The sequence below is a fragment of the Dunckerocampus dactyliophorus genome, chromosome 9 (genome assembly GCF_027744805.1).
Source record: "Dunckerocampus dactyliophorus isolate RoL2022-P2 chromosome 9, RoL_Ddac_1.1, whole genome shotgun sequence".
Lineage (NCBI taxonomy): Eukaryota > Metazoa > Chordata > Actinopteri > Syngnathiformes > Syngnathidae > Dunckerocampus > Dunckerocampus dactyliophorus.
Window position 1 is genome coordinate 9,362,699 of NC_072827.1, and position 20,039 is coordinate 9,382,737.

The window sequence follows — 20,039 nt, forward strand, 5'->3', positions numbered from 1 at the left end:
TGTCTTTATGCGTTGAGATTTGGCACTTTGTTCGGTAGTCATTGAATGCACCATGCAAAAGTGAAACTTATACTGTATATTACAAAGTGGGAAGTCTGTACTGGAAATACAGCAGGCAAGCAGTGTAGATTATGCAGACGTGGCTTGGAGAAACGCCTTCTCAGACAGTTAGCTGCATAATTTCAATGTGTTTAAGAAGCATGTGAGGCATATTTTGGGGCGTAAACCTGTATTGTACTTTTAGTCTGTTAGCTTCCTTCGCTACTAAACAATGGCAACTGAAGAAAGAAGTTGAGGGTTCAGGAGCTCTATCTAATCTAATAATTACAATCATCACTTTTATTGCAAATGTGGATCCGAAATTGCAGATGAAACGTTAAGAAGCCAGCATGAAGTTGTGGAGGGGTAGGAGCCAGCTGTGTGTCAAAAATATACATTTTTATGGACGTATCAATAACGTGCAGATTTTCGACATTCACTGGTGGGCTCGGAATGTTCATTCATTCATTTTCTATACCGCTTGTCCTCACTAGGGTCGTCAGCCAATCGCAGGGAACCTATAAACACACAACCATTCACACTCATATTCACATCTATGGACATTTAGAGCAGGGGTGTCCAAAGTGCGGCCAGAGGGCTGTTTTCAGCCCGCAGCTGTTGTTTTTATTGGCCTTTGGCACATTCTAAAAATAGAATTTCACCAAACCAAAAACAACAGCAGAAATTGAAAAATCTGCAGTAATTATACAGGAATAAAATCAAAATATTAATTAAAAAAAGTTGTAATCTCATGACAAAACGTAATTTTATAAGAATAAGATTGGAATATTATGAGGAAAATATAACATCACATTAGCAGCTTTCAGTTGAAATATTAAAGAAAAAGATGTTAATTTTAAAATTTGTAATGTAGAAATAAACAAGACAGCAAATAAAGTTGTAATTTTTGGAAAATTAGATTGCGGATGTTATGAGAATAAAGTCAAAATATTATGGGAATAAAGTCATAATATAAAGAAAGGAAAATTATGAAGATTATTTAAGAAAAAATTTGAAATATTTGGAAAATTTAAAAAAAAGCAAAAATGGGGGAAATAATCAGCAAAGACTATTAATAATAGACTTTTTCACCTATACACTGTGTCCACAATTATTATGCAATTTGCATTATTGAATGTTAGTTGTATTATTGAACATATTATTGAAATGTTAATAAACTTCAAACTTGAATATTTAAGGAAGTGAAAATGAGGATTTGTCTTTTGCTGAGAATATCTCTGTGCACAATTATTAGGCAACTATTAATGTGCAGAATTATTAGGCAACTTAAAGAAAAACAAAAAGGATAAACAAACGACACAAACTTTACAAATAAACATTTCAGACATTTTCAGTGACCAATATACTGTAGCCACCCTTCTTTTCAATAACATGGAAAAGCCTTCCATCCATGGAGTCTGCCTGTTACACTGTTTAGAGAGGTGAACCTTTTTCCTTCACTGTAAATCTTACGTTTAAAAGCCTACAAGTACTCAATAGGGTTTAGATCAGGTGAGCAAAGAGGTCATGTCATTATTTTTAAAGTCCTTTACTAGCTAGCCATGCAGTGGAGTACTTGGATGCAAGAGATGGAGCATTGTCCTGCATAAAAATAACATGGTCTTCTTGAAAGATGCACCCTTTTTCCTGTACCACTGTGTGAAAAAAGTGGCAGTAGGTTTGTGAGTTGAGTTTGAGTCCATCTTCAACCTAAAAAGCCACCTTACTGGCGTGGAGTTCTCTGCCCATTGCTGATGCAGCCACGGCTCCATCCCTCTGGTCCATCAAGAGTCGCTCTCATCTCATCTTAGTCCATAAAACTGTTGAACAATCTGTCTTCAGATATTTGTTGGCCAAGTCATAGCCTTTAAACGTGTGTGTCTAGTTTAGCGGTGGTCGGGTTCCAGCCTTTCTTGCCTCGGCCAAGTCTCTGAGCCCTGAACACCATGTACCGTACTCCTGGACACTCCAGGTAGGTTACAGTTCTGGAATATGACAGCACTGGAGGATAATGGCTTCCTGGGAGCTTCACGTTTTTCTCAAATATCTGGCAGTTAATTTGCATGTTTTTCTCTCATTTCTCGCGACCCTTTTGTGCACTTTCAACAAAACATTTAATGGTTCTGAGGTCACGTCCTAGTTTCTTGGCAATTTTGGCAAGAGTGCTGCATCCCTATGAAAGATGTTTTACACTTCTTGACTTTTCAGAGTCTGTTAAATCTCTTTTCTGGCCCATTTTGCCAGAGGAAAGGAAGCTGCCTAATAATTGTGCACACCTAATAAAGGGTGTTGATCTCCTAAGGCCACACCCTCCCTCAATACACACATGCACACCTCCTGGTATGCTTAAACCCAACAGGCATTCAGGTTTATTCAGCTTGGGGTTGGAAAATATGCATTAAAATGAGAATATGGTCAAAATACTGACTTGCCTAATCTACATGTGTTGCTTTACAAAATATCAAAGTGTCCCTTGCATCCTTCAATATTTTAGTATGTGGCCCTTGATTTAGAGTCTCCAATTAACATAACATGCATGTTTTAGGAATGTGGGAGGGAGTCAGTGTACCCGGAGGAAAATCACGCATGCACGCAGAGAACAAGCAAACCCTGACTGTGTGGCCAGCATGCTAACCACTGGACCACCATGTCTTGGCTTCCAAACCCCCGCAAAAAGCGGTCCTCTACCGTACTGAGCAAAAGTTGTAGGCCACTATTATATTTGTTGACTCAATTCGCCTTGTTAAAACTGGAGAGAAGTGGCTCATAGACCGATAAATAACATAAAAAATGACTAGACCTAGATAAAAGTGCACATAGTATGAAAAATGTGTTAGTCATGATGACATCGGAATCATCATGACATTGCCTGTCTGTCATTCTCCATGAATCAGGGAGAAGCCTGTTACCTAACAAACAAATACAAAAATATTGCACTCCATTTTGCTTCACCAAATCTAACGATGTTGATGATAATGCTTCAGTAGTAGCGGGAAAAAAAATGCTGTGAGATACATACTTGGCCAATAACTTACGATTGAATAAGTCTGTTGTAGCGGCTCAATTACGTACACATAGGCTCCATCGTCAAACATCCCACTGCCGGGCAAACAGAAGAAAAGGGAGAGAGGCCAGTCGATATTGAGTCAATATTAGAAAAGGAGCTGAGATGAGTGTGTCCTCCGATGTGGTGAGGCAAGCACACAACTCTGTTCACTTACTGCAGCCCGTTGCAGGTAGATAAGGCCACACGGGAGTCATCGTTGCCTCTCACCTGGCCGTGGTAGTAACAGTGCTCACCGCCCTGCGGGAGAACGATACGGTGCTAATGCAGCATCCCATCACAGAAAACACCAGGCAGAGCTAAAGCACCATTGCTGTCACAACACGCACACATGTACGGCTCATTCCGACATTGCATGTACATTTTTGCTGAAATATCCCAAGTTGGAACCATCTGGAGATGTAACAGCTTGGCTCACAGATGCTGATGCATCTTATTTGCGATGCATTTCTGCATGAGGTCTCTGCTTATAACAGGGATCGTGAATACATTGCAAAGTAGGTCTCGGTGCTATCTGTGACTCAGCTGTCAGACGAGGGGTGAGTGGAGGACTTTCTCTCTCGGTCTCTCTCCCTCGTTCTCACTTCACCCATCTCAGCTGCACTGACACTGCAGAGTGCTTTCCTTCCCTCGTCACGTGAGCAGGGCTTCAGCAGGAGGCTGCGGGGGGGGAGCGAAAGCCTGCTGATTCAGCGAGAGTACACCCAGCCCATACAGGCCCTCTGCCTGAATCAGCAGCGGCAAACAGCCCTCATTCCATAACAAGCTTCACTTCCTCTCTTATCTGTAGGTTGCATATAAGGGTATGCACCAACCGGCCACTTGCACACTCTAATTAGCGCTGATAAAAGAGCAGTACGTTTATGATGAAGGTTGTTTTTATGTACAGCACGTCTGTTTTGCATTGAACCCATCCCTAGTTTTCAGTGCTGTAGAACTGCACTGCATCATGCGCAAATGCATTCTTGATATTTTGTTTTCCTTATGAAGCTACATGAGAGGGACACAAACACACCAAGCATCATGCAGTGCAAACTACAAACACAATGACAAACATGTTATTAAATGAAACCAGGGGTGTCCAAAGTGCGGCCCGGGGGCCCATATGCGGCTGATTTTGTGGTTGGCTGAAAACACAAACAACTGAAAACAGAATTTAACAAGAAAACTAAAAAGAAAAAAAACGGCAAAAATTGACAAATCAGTAGTAATTTTACAAGAATGAAGTGAAAAAGAGAAAAAAGTTGTAATCCAACTTGAAAATTTTTAATTTTACGAGAACAACTAATTTTATCAGGAAAAATAACATCATTTTACTAGCATAAAGTTGAAATATATAATTTTAAAAGACATTATTGTTTTCAGTTGTAATATCACGACAAACAAACAAAACAACAAATAAATTTGTAATTGTTTGGGAAATTAGGTTGCAGACAATGTTACGAGAATAAGAAGTGTAATTTTTACTTAATTCCCCTAACATTTTGACTTTATTTATTCTTGTAACATAACTGCTTCCCCAATTTAATTTTCCAAAATTTACAACTTAATTTGTTGTTGTTGTTTTATTTGTTGTTGAAAAGCGTCTTTCTTTAATATTTCAACTTTATGCTACTAAAATGAAATAATAATAATAATAATAAGACATTGTATCAGTAGTGCATTTTACATTTCAATGAAACCTCAAAGTGCTAAAATTTTTCCTCATAATATTAATGTAATACTAATAATACTTGTTCCAACTTTTTTCTCTTCATATTTTGACTTTATTCTTGTGAAATTACTGCAGATTTTTCAATGTTTGCTGTTGTTGTTACCTTGTTAAATTACATTTTTACATGAGCTACGGGCCAACAAAAAAACATCCGCAGGCCGCAAATGGCCCCCGGGCCACGCTTTGGACTGCCCTGTTGTACTACAATTGCATTGGATCTCATTACATAGTGCACATGGTAATGTTGTAGCCGGTTTCGCCTTGACGTTCCTCTGCTGTGATGAAGAAACCAGGGTTTTACACCGTCCCCTTATTTGTGTACCGTAGCGTGTTATACATCATTGGAAAGCTTATTTCGCCTGATATGCGGCTGTCCAGGATGAAAATTACAACTGCATGCACACACAACACTAATATTAAACCAGATGCAAACACAAAACAAAATACAACTGCACAGTTTTTCAACAGCAAAGAAACCTCTGACAAAAATGGCCCTGAATTCCATAAAGACGCACTAACCGCTGCTGCAGACTTTCATTGTTTTCGTCAGAGGTGCATATTTTAAATACAGCTTGTTAGCGTTCAGAAGAGCCCAACACCATGCCTCTACTCACCTCTACTACCTCTACTCTTCTACAAATGGTTCGATGACAGCTTTACATTTACTTGGAGCATGACTTTTTTAGGCATTTTAGCCAAAAACAATCTCGGCATGCTTTCACGAGCCTTAATTTCCAACCAGCCATCCATCTCAATAACTCTAGTTACCCATCCATACATTCATTCAGTCAGTCATTCATCAAAGACAACATCCATGTGGTTTGGAAACATTTCCATTACCTTTGAGAGGACAGGTTTCCCCCCCTCGTAGTGGATCTCAACATAATCTGAGGATAGCAAGTCACTGAGGAGAGAAAGAGAAATTGGCGTCAGTTTAAGGAGAAAGGAAGTGATGATGCAGCAATGGTGCACACAGACATCTTGGTGCCTTTACTACTTCTTGACTCACTCCCACACACACTGTGGTTAAGACTCATGGTTAGTTGGCCTTTAAACTCTCAAGTCCACTGTGTCAGGATTTTTCTGGATGAAAAAAACCAATGAGAAGTAGTTTACATGAATTTGCTACCACTTCAAACTACACCTGGAACTATAAAGTAAATATTGTTGAATAAACACCTACCTGACGATGTCAAGCAAAGCTAAGTATTAGTGATGTGTCCACTGAGTGTATCTAGATAAGCTAACAATCTATCAAAAGAACACATAATATCTACAACACCTCAGCTTGTGGATCACGTGGGGGTCACCAATGTAGGGCCCTATGAAATCTCTTTTATTTTTTCCCAAATTCCGTTTTTTCTGTTTCTTTTTATAATTCTATTCTTTATATTTTACACTTATTTTTACCAGCATAGCGTGGGTGCTTTTTGGGTTAGTGAATAAAATGTCCGTCAATTAAATGCAAAAATCCTTACATTTATTGATGTAATACAACAACAGACAATTTTGTCACCCTATGCAGACATTGCTATAAAATGGCCGTGCTCGTGATTAAGGATGATGTAGTCACAGATGCAATTCCAAGTGCAAAGATATTTTTTATGACATGCTTATTTTGTTTACACATTTAGACATGGGGCAAACGGCGCTCTTACTTTGAAGGATGCTCTTGTGTTCCATGTGTGTAGAGAAGGTTTGTTTACGGCTAAGATGAGCTGGGTGCAAAAATAAACGTGCTTCTCGTGTTTTTTCAGTCAGAACCTGGTCCTCGAGCATTGTAAAATGCTCCTTACATTACAGCGGTAAAACACAACACGGAGATAATATATTCATCAGCTGTGCAGTCGCACACACACACACGACCACACTAGCATGCTAAACTAAGCTAACCCCGCTAGCTTCCATTCACTCTCCATAAGAGGAGGTTCAGTCAACTTTGGCCGGTGTTTATCGCCGTTCCAACATGTTTAGGTTGGGCTGTTTAGTGTTTGTAATGACATTCCGTCACGATTGAGCCATCTGTCAGGGAAATACTCTCCTTCACAAACGTTCCTTCTCCTCACAATGACAACATTCATCTACATTATTATTAATTTCTGCAAGATTCCTTGTTAAACAGTAAATTCCGTTTTTGATTGGCCAATTCCGCGATTCCGTTCATAGGGCCCTACCAATGTGGAGAAGCCGAGGATGAGCGGAATCAACAATTTATCACTTCACAAGGCAACAACAGCTTAGCCACATGTAGAGAATCCGGAACCGGATTCTCTACATACCCCCAAAGGTACAACCCCTTGGTGAATGTCTTAACTATATTGTGGGTCACCATAAGATCACTAGAACTAGATGAGAACCACACTATCACTCAAGATGACAGCCAACTTTAACCGAAAGCTTCCAATGAGCATGACAGATAACTGTGAGGCCTCATCTTCACCTTCACCTTCACAAAAATGTCCTCCTGTAAAGCTCTCAGTGTCAGCGTCCATCATCATCATGTACATTCAATCTGTGAGCTGACTTCCAATGGAGAGTGCAATCTCTGCCACAATGGCACTTGTTTTCCCTTGAGTAGCCTCACAAATGAACGACATCCTCCTTTCTATGGGAATGTGTCGGCGTTATGGCAGAAGACGGATTTTGGCGGATTTTGTCCTGTGACACACAACAGCGGCAGGACATTTGTGAGTGATGCTCTGGAGCATGCAAGCAGGAAGTGCATTATTACGAGAGGATGCTCAAGGCGTGAGAGTGGCTCCTAAGTGAGGTGCTATTTTAAGCCTGACACATGAGGCAGAGAGAGTGGAGAGTGGGCCACGCCAAGGAGTAACGGTGTGTGTGTATGCACGGGTCGGTGGGCGGAATTGAAGTGCACGGTGGATTGGCTGCTGCAATGTGAGCACCTTGAAATGCGCTGTTGTTGAAGTAAGGAGTGTGTGAGGATGTCCTGTCCTGGGGCGTGCACATGTGTGCCACAATGCTTCAGAAGCAGGGAGGGATAGTGTAAAACTGCAAGGGGTTCTGTCTGGAATCACAATAAATGAAACATAGCACTGTCATGCCTGAGTATCACACCTCCAACACATGGAAATAATCTGCTCTGAAGACGAATGATGAATGGAAATTGCTGGTCAGAACAACATGTCCCCTTCTACTTCTGAATACACAACACATCTACAAACACTCCTAATAGCTTCTCAATGAAGGTCTTCGTGACTGAGGGGCGCGGCAACTGCTATATAGACTCTATGTACAGTTGTCCGTGGCTACATCGCGGTTCGAACATCGCTCCCTCACCCATGGGAAAATTCAAGAACCTGGGTGAGTCCTGCCCTGCTAAAAGGGCTGGACCGAACAGCACCACATGGGCAAGCTCCAGAAGACTGCAAGCCCCTACGGCATTGAAATGGGCATCTCCTGTACGTAGCTGGTTCAGTGTTGCCTAATCCTTGCGAGGGAGGTCGGCGCCCGGTGGTACACACGTGCTCAGGTTGATTAGGAATTGGGCGGGTCGGGGATTCTGCTGCCAGCTGGTTCTCCATGCTTGGAACATATTGGAATTGGAGCCAATGAGAGCCAAAGAGATACTGAGTGGCAAAAAAAATGGGCAGGCGTTGGCGACCAAGGTCGATATAAGTATGTGTAGGAGGTGGTTTGGGTTTTGCAAGGTCTGTGCTGACACGTCTGAAGGTGTGGTTTTCCCTGCGTAGAGCAGCTGGTGCAATACTAGACCGGAAGGAAATCATGAGCGTGGGTTTCAGGCAGCCGGTACCAATCCTCAGGGTCTCGTTGAAGATCGTACATGATGTCAGGCAAGTAAATCTTGCATTGTAAGGGTGGCACAGTTGGGGTCTTCCTTATTCCCCCCCAAAAAAGATTTTCTGGGGGATATTTTGTGGGATTTTTTGCTCACTCTGACATTTTTGTTTCTTCTTGGGGAGGCTCGCCTCTCACTTTGAAAACCCCTGAGTTGGACCATTCATAGCGTATTATGTCATCTTCCATGAACCAGGAAGTAGTATGCTAACTAACAAACTGTTAACTTGTAAAAGGTTAGTGACCAAGTGCTATTGTTGGCAAACAATGTGTTTATTATTGAGATTGTAGTTTCAAGATTCAAGAGATTCAAGAGATTCAAGAGAGTTTTATTGTCATGTGCATGGTAAAACAGCAGTTATACCATGCAATGAAAATCTTATTCTGTTCATTCTCCCAAGGAAAAGAAAGAAAAACACAAGAAAGAATAAGAACATAAGAAACATAAACACATAAACATAAATACCAAGAAATTAAGCAACAACAGAAGAGACATTAATGCAAGTAAATAATACAAATAAATAAATAAATAAATAAAGTGCTATGAGTGTGTGTTGCGTGTGGCGTGTGTGAGTGCTTCATTGAGAAGCCTGATGGCCTGTGGGTAAAAGCTGTTTGCCAGCCTTGTGGTCCTGGACTTCAAACTCCTGTAGCGTCTGCCTGATGGTAGGAGTGTGAATAATGAGTGTTGTGGATGTGTGCTGTCCTTGATGAGGTTGTGTGTTCTGCGTAGGACTCTAGATGTATAAATGTCTTGCAGTGAGGGGAGGGCTGCCCCAACAATGTTCTGTGAGGTCTTGATCACCCGCTGGAGTGCCTTCCTATCACGTGTTGTACAGTTACCGTACCAAACAGTGATGGAGGCGGTAAGGACACTTTCGATGGTGCATCTGTAGAAGCAACTCAGGATTGTGGTGGACATGCCAAATTTCCTCAGTCTTCTCAGGAAGTACAGTCTCCTTTGGGACTTCTTCAGAATTTGTTGGGTGTTGTGAGACCAGGTGAGGTCCTCGCTGATGTGTGTGCCAAGGAACTTGAAGGTTTTCACCCTCTCCACCTCAGTCTCACCAATAAACAGGGGTCTATGTGGCTCCTTTTCCCTTGTTCTTGGGTCGATGATCATCTCTTTAGTCTTATCTGTATTGAGAAGGAGATTGTTATCACGACACCAAGCTATGAGGTCCGCCACCTCTCTTCTGTATGATGTTTCAACACCACCAGTGATCAGTCCGATGACTGTAGTGTCATCCGCAAATTTAATGATGCTGGTGTTGTTCTGGGAGGCCACGCAATCGTAGGTGAAGAGCGTGTAGAGGAGTGGACTCAGCACACACCCCTGTGGGGTCCCAGTGCTCACAATTCTTGAGCTGGATGTGCGGTTGTGGACTCTGACTGACTGGGGTCTGCCTGTGAGAAAGTTAAACACCCAGTTACAGAGGGAGGGAGACAGGCCAAGTGTGAGGAGCTTATTTGTGAGTTTGTGGGGGCTGACTGTATTAAAAGCGGAGCTATAGTCTATAAATAGCATTCTGACGTATGTGTCCTGGCCCTGTAGGTGAGAAAGGGCTGTGTGGATGGCAGTGTTGACTGCATCATCCGTGGACCGGTTCTGGCGATATGCAAACTGTAGAGGGTCCACAGTTGCCGCCGGGATGCTCTTTTTGATGTGGGTCATGACTATTCTTTCAAAGCACTTCATAACAATAGGAGTGAGTGCTATAGGGCGATAGTCATTCAAGCAGGTCACGTTGCTCTTCTTGGGTATGGGCACTATGGTGGTGGACTTAAAGCATGTCGGTACAGATGCTTGTGCAAGCGACAGGTTAAATATGTCAGCAAGCACATCAGCTAGCTCTGATGAGCAAACCCGAAGTGCACGTCCTGAGATGTTGTCTGGGCCTGCTGCTTTTCGTGGGTTTGTTTTGTTTAGAACCCTGCGCACATCAGCTGATGTCACCATGAGAGGTGCGTCCATGAGAGGTGCGTCCTGTGTGCTCCCCAGGTTCAGCCACCCTCTCTGCTCATCAGAAGTTTGGGTGTCAAAGCGGGCATAGAACTCGTTCAGCTCATCTGGAAGTGTGGTTTGGCTGGACGTGGCTACGCTACTCTGCTGTCGATAGTCTGTGATGTGCTGGAGCCCCGCCCACATGCGCCGAGGGTCTGAGGTGGAATAGTAGCCCTCCAGCTTCTGTCTGTACTGTCTTTTGGCCTCTCGTATGGACCTCCTCAGGTCATATCTGGCCTTTTTGTAGTCATCAGCGGTGCCCATGACAAATGCAGTCGAACGAGCACGTAGCTTAGCCCTTACATCACAGTTCATCCACTGTTTTTGGTTAGGGTATTTTCTGTAATACTTGGTGGTGGTAACAGTCTCTATACATGTGCTAATGTAGCCAGTAACAGCAGAAGCATATTCATTCAAATCAACAGTACAATCTTCCCTCCCCGCTGCAGTTTTAAACACATCCCAGTTTGTGCAGCCAAAGCAGTCCTGAAGTACTTGATCAGTTTCTTCATTCCATACTTTAACTGCTGTACTTACAGGGGGAGCTTTTTTGAGAAGTTGTCTGTACGTTGGATAAAGGAATATAGAGATGTGGTCAGCCTTTCCAAAGTGGGGTCTTGGAACAGCCTTCAAAGCACCTTTCATGTTGCAGTAGACTTGGTCCAGGATGTTATTTTCCCTTGTGGGAAAGCTCACATACTGGTAACATTTGGGGAGGACAGTCCTGAGGTTACAGTGGTTGAAATCGCCAGATATAATGAATACAGCGTCTGGGTGTTTGGTCTCGTGTTTATCGATGATGTCATGCAGGAGGCCTAGTGCATTAGCAGTGTTAGCTCGTGGTGGGATGTAAACAGCAGTTAAATACACAGCGCTAAACTCACGAGGTAAATAAAAAGGTCTGCATTTCACCATCAGCAGCTCAATGTCCTGCGAGCAGTGCTTTTCCATCGTCTGTACGTCTGTGCACCACCGTTTGTTTACGTAAACACAGACGCCGCCACCTCTGTGTTTACCAGACGCTAAAGTCCGATCTCCCCGGTAAGCAGCAAATGACTCCAACTGGATCGCCGAGTCCGGTATATCCTCCGTCAGCCAGGTTTCTGTGAAGGTGAGGACACAGCATTCCCTGATCTCACGTTGAGCTGTAATCCTTGCTCGTAGTTCGTCCATCTTGTTTTCAAGAGAGCGGACGTTGGCTAGCAGCAAGCTTGGTAGCGGTGGCCTAGTCGCTCTAGCTTTTAGCCTAGCATGCAGGCCGGCTCGCTTGCCTCGTTTACGCCTCGGATGCTTTGCTCGCCGGGTATTCAGCTCACCGGGGCCGCAGGCTGCTGCGTTCTCCCGGCGCAGAAGAAAGGCAAAGTCTGAGAGGCTAAATGAAAGTTCATGGTGAACCCTGCCGATGTTCAAAAGTGTCTCCCTGTTGTAATGTACTGCGTGAGTGTGTTGAATGTCCAAAATGAACAATAAAATAGCAAAAAATAGAAAAACACGGGAGAGTGTCACAGAGACGTCTGCCACGGAGGGCGCCATCTTTGATATTGTAGTTTGTTGTCCGCACGACACTGATAGCTGTTTCCCATATTTTGCTACTCAAATAAAGCTACTATAATACTAATAATACTATACTATTATGGTAGCAGTTATTAGGAGGACAGACAAGATAAATGTTTTCAATCAAAACTCTGGGGTGACTTAGGAGGTAAGCAGATAAAGTGTCATTCAGGCACGTTGCAGATCTGTCTATATATAGATCAGGACTGTCGCAGCTGTAATACCAAGCAGAATTCAAACTCCCCTTCTCTTGCACACACAAAGAGCTGAACTTAGCATGTGCATCTCAAAGATAACCTCCGCGCAAACAGCAGAGGGATGAAGGTCATGTTGTACTTTCCCTGTCTGATTGTACAAGACAAACATGGCCAAACAGCCTCCTGATGATAAAACACATGGCAGAAGACAACATGTCACCTGTGTTATGACGCAAAATGTCAAATCTTGATGGAGAATGGTACTGACACTGAATGAATAAAAATAAAAATGAATGCTATGGTACGGTATAGGGAAGACCGATAAAACCGTGTACTGTTTGGTTCACCCTGCATGGGACAATCCACCTTATGGACCGGTGGTTTTGTGATACATTTTGCACTGTTTTGTGCGTGCTTGTGCCTTTCCAGACTGGCAAAAAGCCCTCCCTGCATCGAAATGTCCCATTTCCCACACTGTACATATTTCAAGTGATGGCCCTGCCCATCTTTGTCAGCGATGTGTTTTTGAACACTTCACCTCTGTAAACGGACAAAGATGAGCAGCGTGCTGCCATTGTTCAATAGAGATGGAATGGTGTTGCACACCGCAAGTATTAACCAGGGGCGGATCTAGCTTTTTTGAAACGGGGGGTGTGGAAACGGAGCGTGGGGTCTGGGGGCTCTCCCCCAGAAAAATTTTGAAAATTAGACCATTTCCTGCAATCTGCTGATATCTGAGACCAATTTTATGTCCTTAATTTCAAGAGTTTGTTGTTATTTTTATCCTTGGAATATATCGTTTTAGCCAAAACATTCTATTTATAAAATTACCGGTACTAGGAGAAACCCATTTTAGTACAATTTCCTGAAATATTTTCCAATTTTAAGAAGCTGTAAATTCTGATGATTTGAGTATAATTTTATGTCACTGGGGATCACCAGAACCTTTATTTTGCACCTCCACCTGAATAGCCATGTACAGCACACGTTCAATGTCCAATGTAAATTATCAGCCTGACAGTGGGTTCAGGAATAGCATGCGTCTCGGTTGCATTCTGGCATGTGTCCACCACACACCCATAATTCAGATGCATGTCCCTATGGACATACATCAGAATCAGGCCATTGAGTCTGTCCTGGCCCATTGATGACCTCATGACACTTTTCACCTGCTTCAGCGCAGAGTTGGCACGCTCCACGCCTGCACTGGTTACAGGGATGATCAGCATCAGGAACAGGATCCTATGTGTGTTTGCCTGAGCAAGAGCTTCAGGGAGGGTGTCCGGTTTGGGAAGAATGTCAGCCTCCCACTTCTTTGTCCAGAGACTGACCTCTGTCTGCAGTGTGTCTGGGGATGGTAGATCTGGCTCGTACCGCTGCTGGAGATCAGCTACGTCTTGATCAGTCAGGCTGGCGACATTTGATGGAAGGAGCTTGAAGCCAGTCAGTGCCCTTTTGGTGCCAGACAGATCACTGATCTGTCTTGGTACTAGTAGCAGTACTAATAAATCAACATGTACCGGTTTAGACGTACATGTACCTTCACTGGGACTGGATGACTGGAATCCAGGATGGTTTATCATTTTATTAGCTTTTATTGTGGCAAAAAAAAATCGTGGGTGCCTCAAAACGGGGGCCCCCCCCCACACCTCCCTCTAAATCCGTGCCTGTTAACACTGCACTCCAGGTAAAGAACTTTACAAAAATCAAATAATCATCACACTGTCCAAACTCCTACTGTTGCACTTGCACCTTCCTAAAAGGAAACACATCGACCCTCATTTATTGCAGGTAATTGGTTCTAGACCCGTTGTGATAAGTGAATTTCCGCAAAGTAGGATTCTTTATTTATAAATTAAATATTTTCATAGTTTGAGCACAGAGAAACTATTTATGACCTTCTAAATATGTTTGTTAACATTATAAGAGCCCTGTAGACATGAAATGACACCCCTATAGTCACCTTTATAGTCTTATTACCAAATATAGTAGACATGATAAGCGATAATCAGACATAATAACTCACACGTTAGCATTGGGAAAGTTCCTTGTTGTAGTACCTGAAACATAATATGGATCGATCGCATGGCATTAAAAAAAAAAGACGTTTTTTTAACGGAGACGTTTGTCACTTGATACATACACGTACATTTGTAAAATAATGAATGTAAAAACACTGCACTGCTTTGTTTGCATCACATTGTGCAACGCTTACGCGTAGGCTACGGGATCTCTGCCGGGACGCAAGAGACAGCCTTCGCTTGAAGCACAGCAAGCTATCGAGCTAACTACTGAGCCTCCAATTTATTTATTCTAAACTTAAGAAAGGGCTTGAAACAGTGGGCAAGAACAACAACGTAAAAAGCCAAAGACATACCACTTCCATGCGGAATGGGAAGAGAACTTTTTTTCACTGTCATGCTGGACTCTGCATCCATGCCTGTTTGCATACAGTGCAAGTTAATGTAATGTAATGTAAGCTAATGTCTCATCAGCGTAACATTACTGACGCCTACTGACCAGAATACTACATAAGAGATGTCTTTGAAAATGTTTTGACTAATAATAGGCCACCATTCCAGAGGTGCCGCTGGGAGAAAAAAAATGCAGTCAGTAAAAGCCGCAGTGGTGGGCGTTTCTTCCCTGGTGGAGGCACAGTCAGAGTGGGAAACAGATTTGGCCATGCCTTGTGATGGTCATCAGTCTGGTAAGCTGAGAAACTCTGAGTTTTTGTCAACAGTTGAGGACCACTTTTTTACTTATCTGTAAAAATCTCAGAAACAAGACATAATTAATCTACTTAACACATACCCGGCAGTGTTGGGTGATGTGCCAACTCATTTTAATGTGTTCGTGCACGATATTGATGTGGGTAATGCTACTCCTATAAAGCAACATGCGTACCGCTGGACACCTACAAAGGGAGGTCATGCAACAGGAAGTCAATTACGTGGTAACTAACGGTTTTGCTAAGCCCAGTTGTAGCCCATGGAGTTCACCATGCTTGGTAATACCCAAATCTGACCAACGCCTGATGGAGTGTGTACTAGGTGATCTTGCTGGCTGCAGTATCTATCTAGACGATGTGGTAGTTTACTCTAATGCAGGGGTTTTATTGTTCATAGCTCATATTGTTGTGGCCGCTGGACTACCCAGCATGCCTTGCAGCACTTGTAAATAACAGTTTGTTCCATGTTATGTTTACCACTTAGCTGTTGTTTATCACCCACGTAGTAGTAGCAGTTGATTTATGTGATGCCTTAACTTGCTAGGGATGTGTTGTGTTTTCGTTTCGTTGCTCTGTGAGTAAGTATGTCATTCTCTTTGCTGACCACCCACCTGTGGACAGCCCCTCGGCCAAATTTTTTTCACCCGATGTGGCCCGTGAGTCAAAACTTTTGCCCACCCCTCCTCTGGTGATTAGGAGAGCCACATATCTAGTCTCAAAACTATGTTTCGGTGCCTAGCCGACGCGTCCTTCACCCTAGGACTCACCCAAGTGTGAGTTTGGTAATGCCGCCGTTACATAAACAAGTGGGCCATGGGCAATTCCGGCCTGCTGGGGCTAAAATTGTTGAGGCTCAGTTGTGTCTTTTCCCGTCCCCACCACTCGACGTGAGCTAAGACGTTTTCTCTCCATGGCAGGTTATTATCTGTTTTTTTTTTTTAATTCCCACGGTTGTATTTTCCCTGACCAAGACGTGTAGCCCTGCAGTTCCGTTTGTGTGGAACGATGAGCGTGAGCAAGCCTTTAATACTGCCAAGTCTGTCTTGTCCAGCGCTCCCATACTTTGTTGCACCAGATTTCTCTAAAGCTTTCAAACTCGATAGTGGTGATGGCGTAAAACATCCAGTGTCTTACTGCTGACTCCACTATTGAAAAGAGGACCTTAGCAATGCCCCTAGCTCGAAGACACTTCCAAGTGGATGTTGGCCAATGTCCATCTCCTGTTACAGTTTTCACCATAACCCACTCATGTTCCTGGGCCGGATGTACAACAGCAACCAGCGCTTCTTGCGTTGGGCCCTCCTGGCCCACAGCTACTATCTGGTAATCCAAGACAAGAAGGGAGCTGACAACATTGTGGCTGACACGTCCTGTGGGTGAGACCTTTCCTTAATTTGATGGTTCATACAGTGAGTGTTAATAGTTATGACTGTAAGAAAAGGGGCCTCATTCTTATGGGAGGGGGTGTTACGTCCCGTAGTGGGTGTGGCTGCTTGTGTGCGTGTGTCTATGTGTTGTTTTTTCTCCCCTTTACAGAGTAGTGATACAACTGAAAGGTGCATGCCAGGTGTAGGGGATTACCACAGACAGCAAGCACCTTGCTTTCTTACTCTCTCAATCATCTCTGCATGTGGTATCAAGACAGAAGTGCTCTTTGACATATTTATGCTGTGTGCTCAGCCATTTTGTTTGTAATTGTGTGTTGTTTGCCTCGTGTGGCATGTTTAGTTTTCATAGAGAGGTGTACTCGCTCTGACCGTTTTCTGGTGAGTCTTTGTGTCTCCCTTTTGGTATTTTTGTGATTTTTCATTCACTGTTTTAGGGAGCCATAAATCCCTCTAAAATGCACTTTGGACATGGAATTATGTGTACTAATGGCAGGCGACATTTTCTTGGTTTGACTTACACAAAAGTGGAAAAAATATAAATGAAATAAATCAATAAATGAAGGAATAAATAAATAAAAATGTGTAAAAAATAAAAATGACTTAAAGTGTAAAAAAAATACAAATAAATTAAAATGACTTAAATAAAAGTGGGTTAATGACCATTGGAAAATGGTCCCAGGTTGAAACCATTTGAGAACCCCTGGTTTAAATCACCAGTTTCCATCCCTGAAGCCTCTCTAAGTGGGAGATTTCATTGCACACGTGTGCAACTTTCTGAGCAATGCAGCAAACAAGCAAACAGGTAAAAACATTCCCTCCTTAGCAGAGGTAAATAAAATCTCCCAGTGGTCACCAACAATGCAACATTTCTCTAATCTCCATTATTGGCACAGCTGCCGAAAAGCACACTTTCCTTGCCTCGTGGGGTGACAATTATTTTGCTGTCTTACAATAAAACGCCACTTTCTCTGTCATCGGAAGGGGTTCCAAACGGAGGGAGTGCCAACCTTGATATCTGATACCAATCAGTCATGAAGTCAGTGTAAAATGAGCATATCTGACAGACTAGCCTGAAATCACTTTAGGAGCCATGGGATTCAATTAGCATTTTAAAACCCTTGTACACATGCACGTTAAGCCCCCACATATGTACAGCGGCTACTCAGTGAAGGAACTAAATCAATATCATTGAGTGCCCGGCCTTGTGTCTTCAAACGGGACAGTGATCTGCAGAATGGCTGTCTCCATGCTCGTTTTGAATTAACCTAATTAAACCTCATTAAAAACTTGATCTTTCCAAAATAGGCTTGCACAACAGTTTTTCTTTGTCTTGTTTTTCTTGCCAGCTGTAAAGGGAACGTTCTAGGGCTCGGCAGGTACAGCTGTGAATGTCGCTACCTTTGACAAATGTTGTTCTATTCATCAAAATAAAAATTCTTGGCTCTGTTCTTCCAGCCTGACACTTTAATTATGTCTTTACTGCTACTAAGTATATTTATTTGTTTGTGAGTATGATTAGGGAAAAAATACTGAGCCGATTTTCATGCAGGGTTGGAAATGGGCTGAGGAGGAATGCATTTTCAATTTGGTGCAGATCTGGATGAAGGTGTAGTTTTAGTTCCATTCTGCACCACTTTTCCAAATTTGTACATCTAGTGATGCATCCTTAGATGACAACGGGACAATTTAGTCGAACAAGTAGCTCAGCTTTAAGAACTATCAGCCAATAGTGGCATAAAAATGAGATATGGGATCATGCTGGGGCGGTAGTGGCTCAGGTAGGTAGAGCACGTTGTACAGAAACCGGAAGGTTGGAGGTAGGATCCTCGCTCCCTCCACCCAGTCAGGGTCGTTGTGTCCCTGGACACTTTGCCCACCTTGACTCCAGGGCCACCCACACTGGTATATGAATGTTTGGTGGTAGTCGGAGAGGCCGTAGGTCCGAATTGGCAGCCACGTTTCCGTCAGACTACTCCGGGGCAGCTGTGGTACAGATGTAGATTACCAATGTGTGACTGAGGAGGGAATGAGTAATGGGTTCCCTTCGTTGTCAAGTGCTGTGGGTGCCTTGAAAAGTGCTACAAAATCTAATCTGTGATCTGTATTGATAAAGAGTGAGACCTCATCAAACTGCGTTGTGCTCCACAGAGGAACAAAGCTTGCAAACTTAGGATGTCCGCAGTTTGGAATTATGTCAAAGTTTCGCCTTCGGATTGTAAAAATGCACTTTGCAATTAGTGTAAAGCCTTCATGCAGCAAAATAATGTAAGAAGTCACTGGTGGTGCTGAAAAAACTACCCAACTATAACCAGTATATAATTTCACTGATTGTATAAGTCCAGAGTTTCATACTTCGCACTTTATTTTGTTCTTATATGGGGGTTTGTGCCACATTGACATCCACATTTTTTATTGAGATAATGGATATCAGGCTGATATCAGCAAAAAAAAAAAAAAAAACGAGTATCGGGTTATATTGACGTGCATCTAAAATCTCTGATTTTGGCACGCCAACAGCGGCCGGATAGAGCCCACATGATCACAACAACCGCATGTGATAACATGTTAACCTTGGAGTAGGAGCAATTCCGTCCGCGTTTTGTCAGTGTCAAATTTGGCTTATTTGAGAATATTGTTAAAAATAAGTGTCACATGACTGTACGTGTGTTTATCAAAGAACATGACAATTATGATGCTGGTCGTTTAGAACTTATGTGGCAATTGTGATGAATTTCAATACTTATGTGACAGACCTATGACACACATTATTACACATTATTAATCCTTGGGGGTTGTACAAAGTAAACAAATGGAAAAAAAAAACAAAGACTCTTAAACTTTCAACATTCAAGTATCTTTGTCATAACTATTCAAATGATTGTAACAAGAGAAGACCGGAGAGACCACTGGTATGTGACAGATATTGTTGTTCCTAAGTTACAAACTGCATAGTAATGAGTAATAATTTGATGCTATTCCTCTCTGATTCTAAGGTTATCAACCTAACCTGTGCTCCTGTAAATAGTTGAGGTGCAAAATAAACTCAAGAAAATCTACTAGAGTTGAGCTGATAAAGCGTCCTCTGCAATCTTCTCGGCCTTCTCAAGTTAAGGCTGGTGAAAGTCCTAAAGAACTTGACAGTTGAAAACCACGTGAAATGGAGGATCCACCTTCAGAGATAAACAAACTCAAGAAGCAATGGGCTACTGCTAAAGGCTCCTTCACAAAGAGACTGAACCATATCCACAAACGAGCAAAGAAAATGCCGGAAAACGACATCCGAATGGAAATTACTCTACTCTATGGGGACTATTGTAAATCAATGGAAGCAAAAGGAATTTACAAGACTGGGCTGCTTGAAGCTGAGACAGTTGATGGGAAAGAAACCACCTAGCTCATGGGTCGATTGGAATAAGCGATGGAGGTGATCAACGCAAAGTACACTGAAACTGAAGAGCTAGTCCAGACGGTCCTTGTGGAAAAATTTATGAATGACAGCCTTTTATCTGTAATCAAGAAGGCTGAAGATGG

General features: G+C 42.7%; 1 protein-coding gene across 5 annotated transcripts in view; it reads right to left on the bottom strand.

Moving 5' to 3' along the window:
- Positions 1 to 20,039, bottom strand: part of LOC129187357 (disintegrin and metalloproteinase domain-containing protein 23) — a 70,811-nt gene that overhangs the window by 33,890 nt on the left and 16,882 nt on the right. For all 5 annotated transcript variants that reach the window (XM_054786491.1, XM_054786489.1, XM_054786488.1 and 2 more), the window contains exons 4-6: positions 5,658 to 5,721; positions 3,261 to 3,343; positions 3,075 to 3,138 (exon numbers count right to left, since the gene is read on the bottom strand). In XM_054786491.1, coding sequence (XP_054642466.1) covers positions 3,075 to 3,138; positions 3,261 to 3,343; positions 5,658 to 5,721 — 211 coding nt within the window. The remainder of the gene's footprint in view (positions 1 to 3,074; positions 3,139 to 3,260; positions 3,344 to 5,657; positions 5,722 to 20,039) is intronic.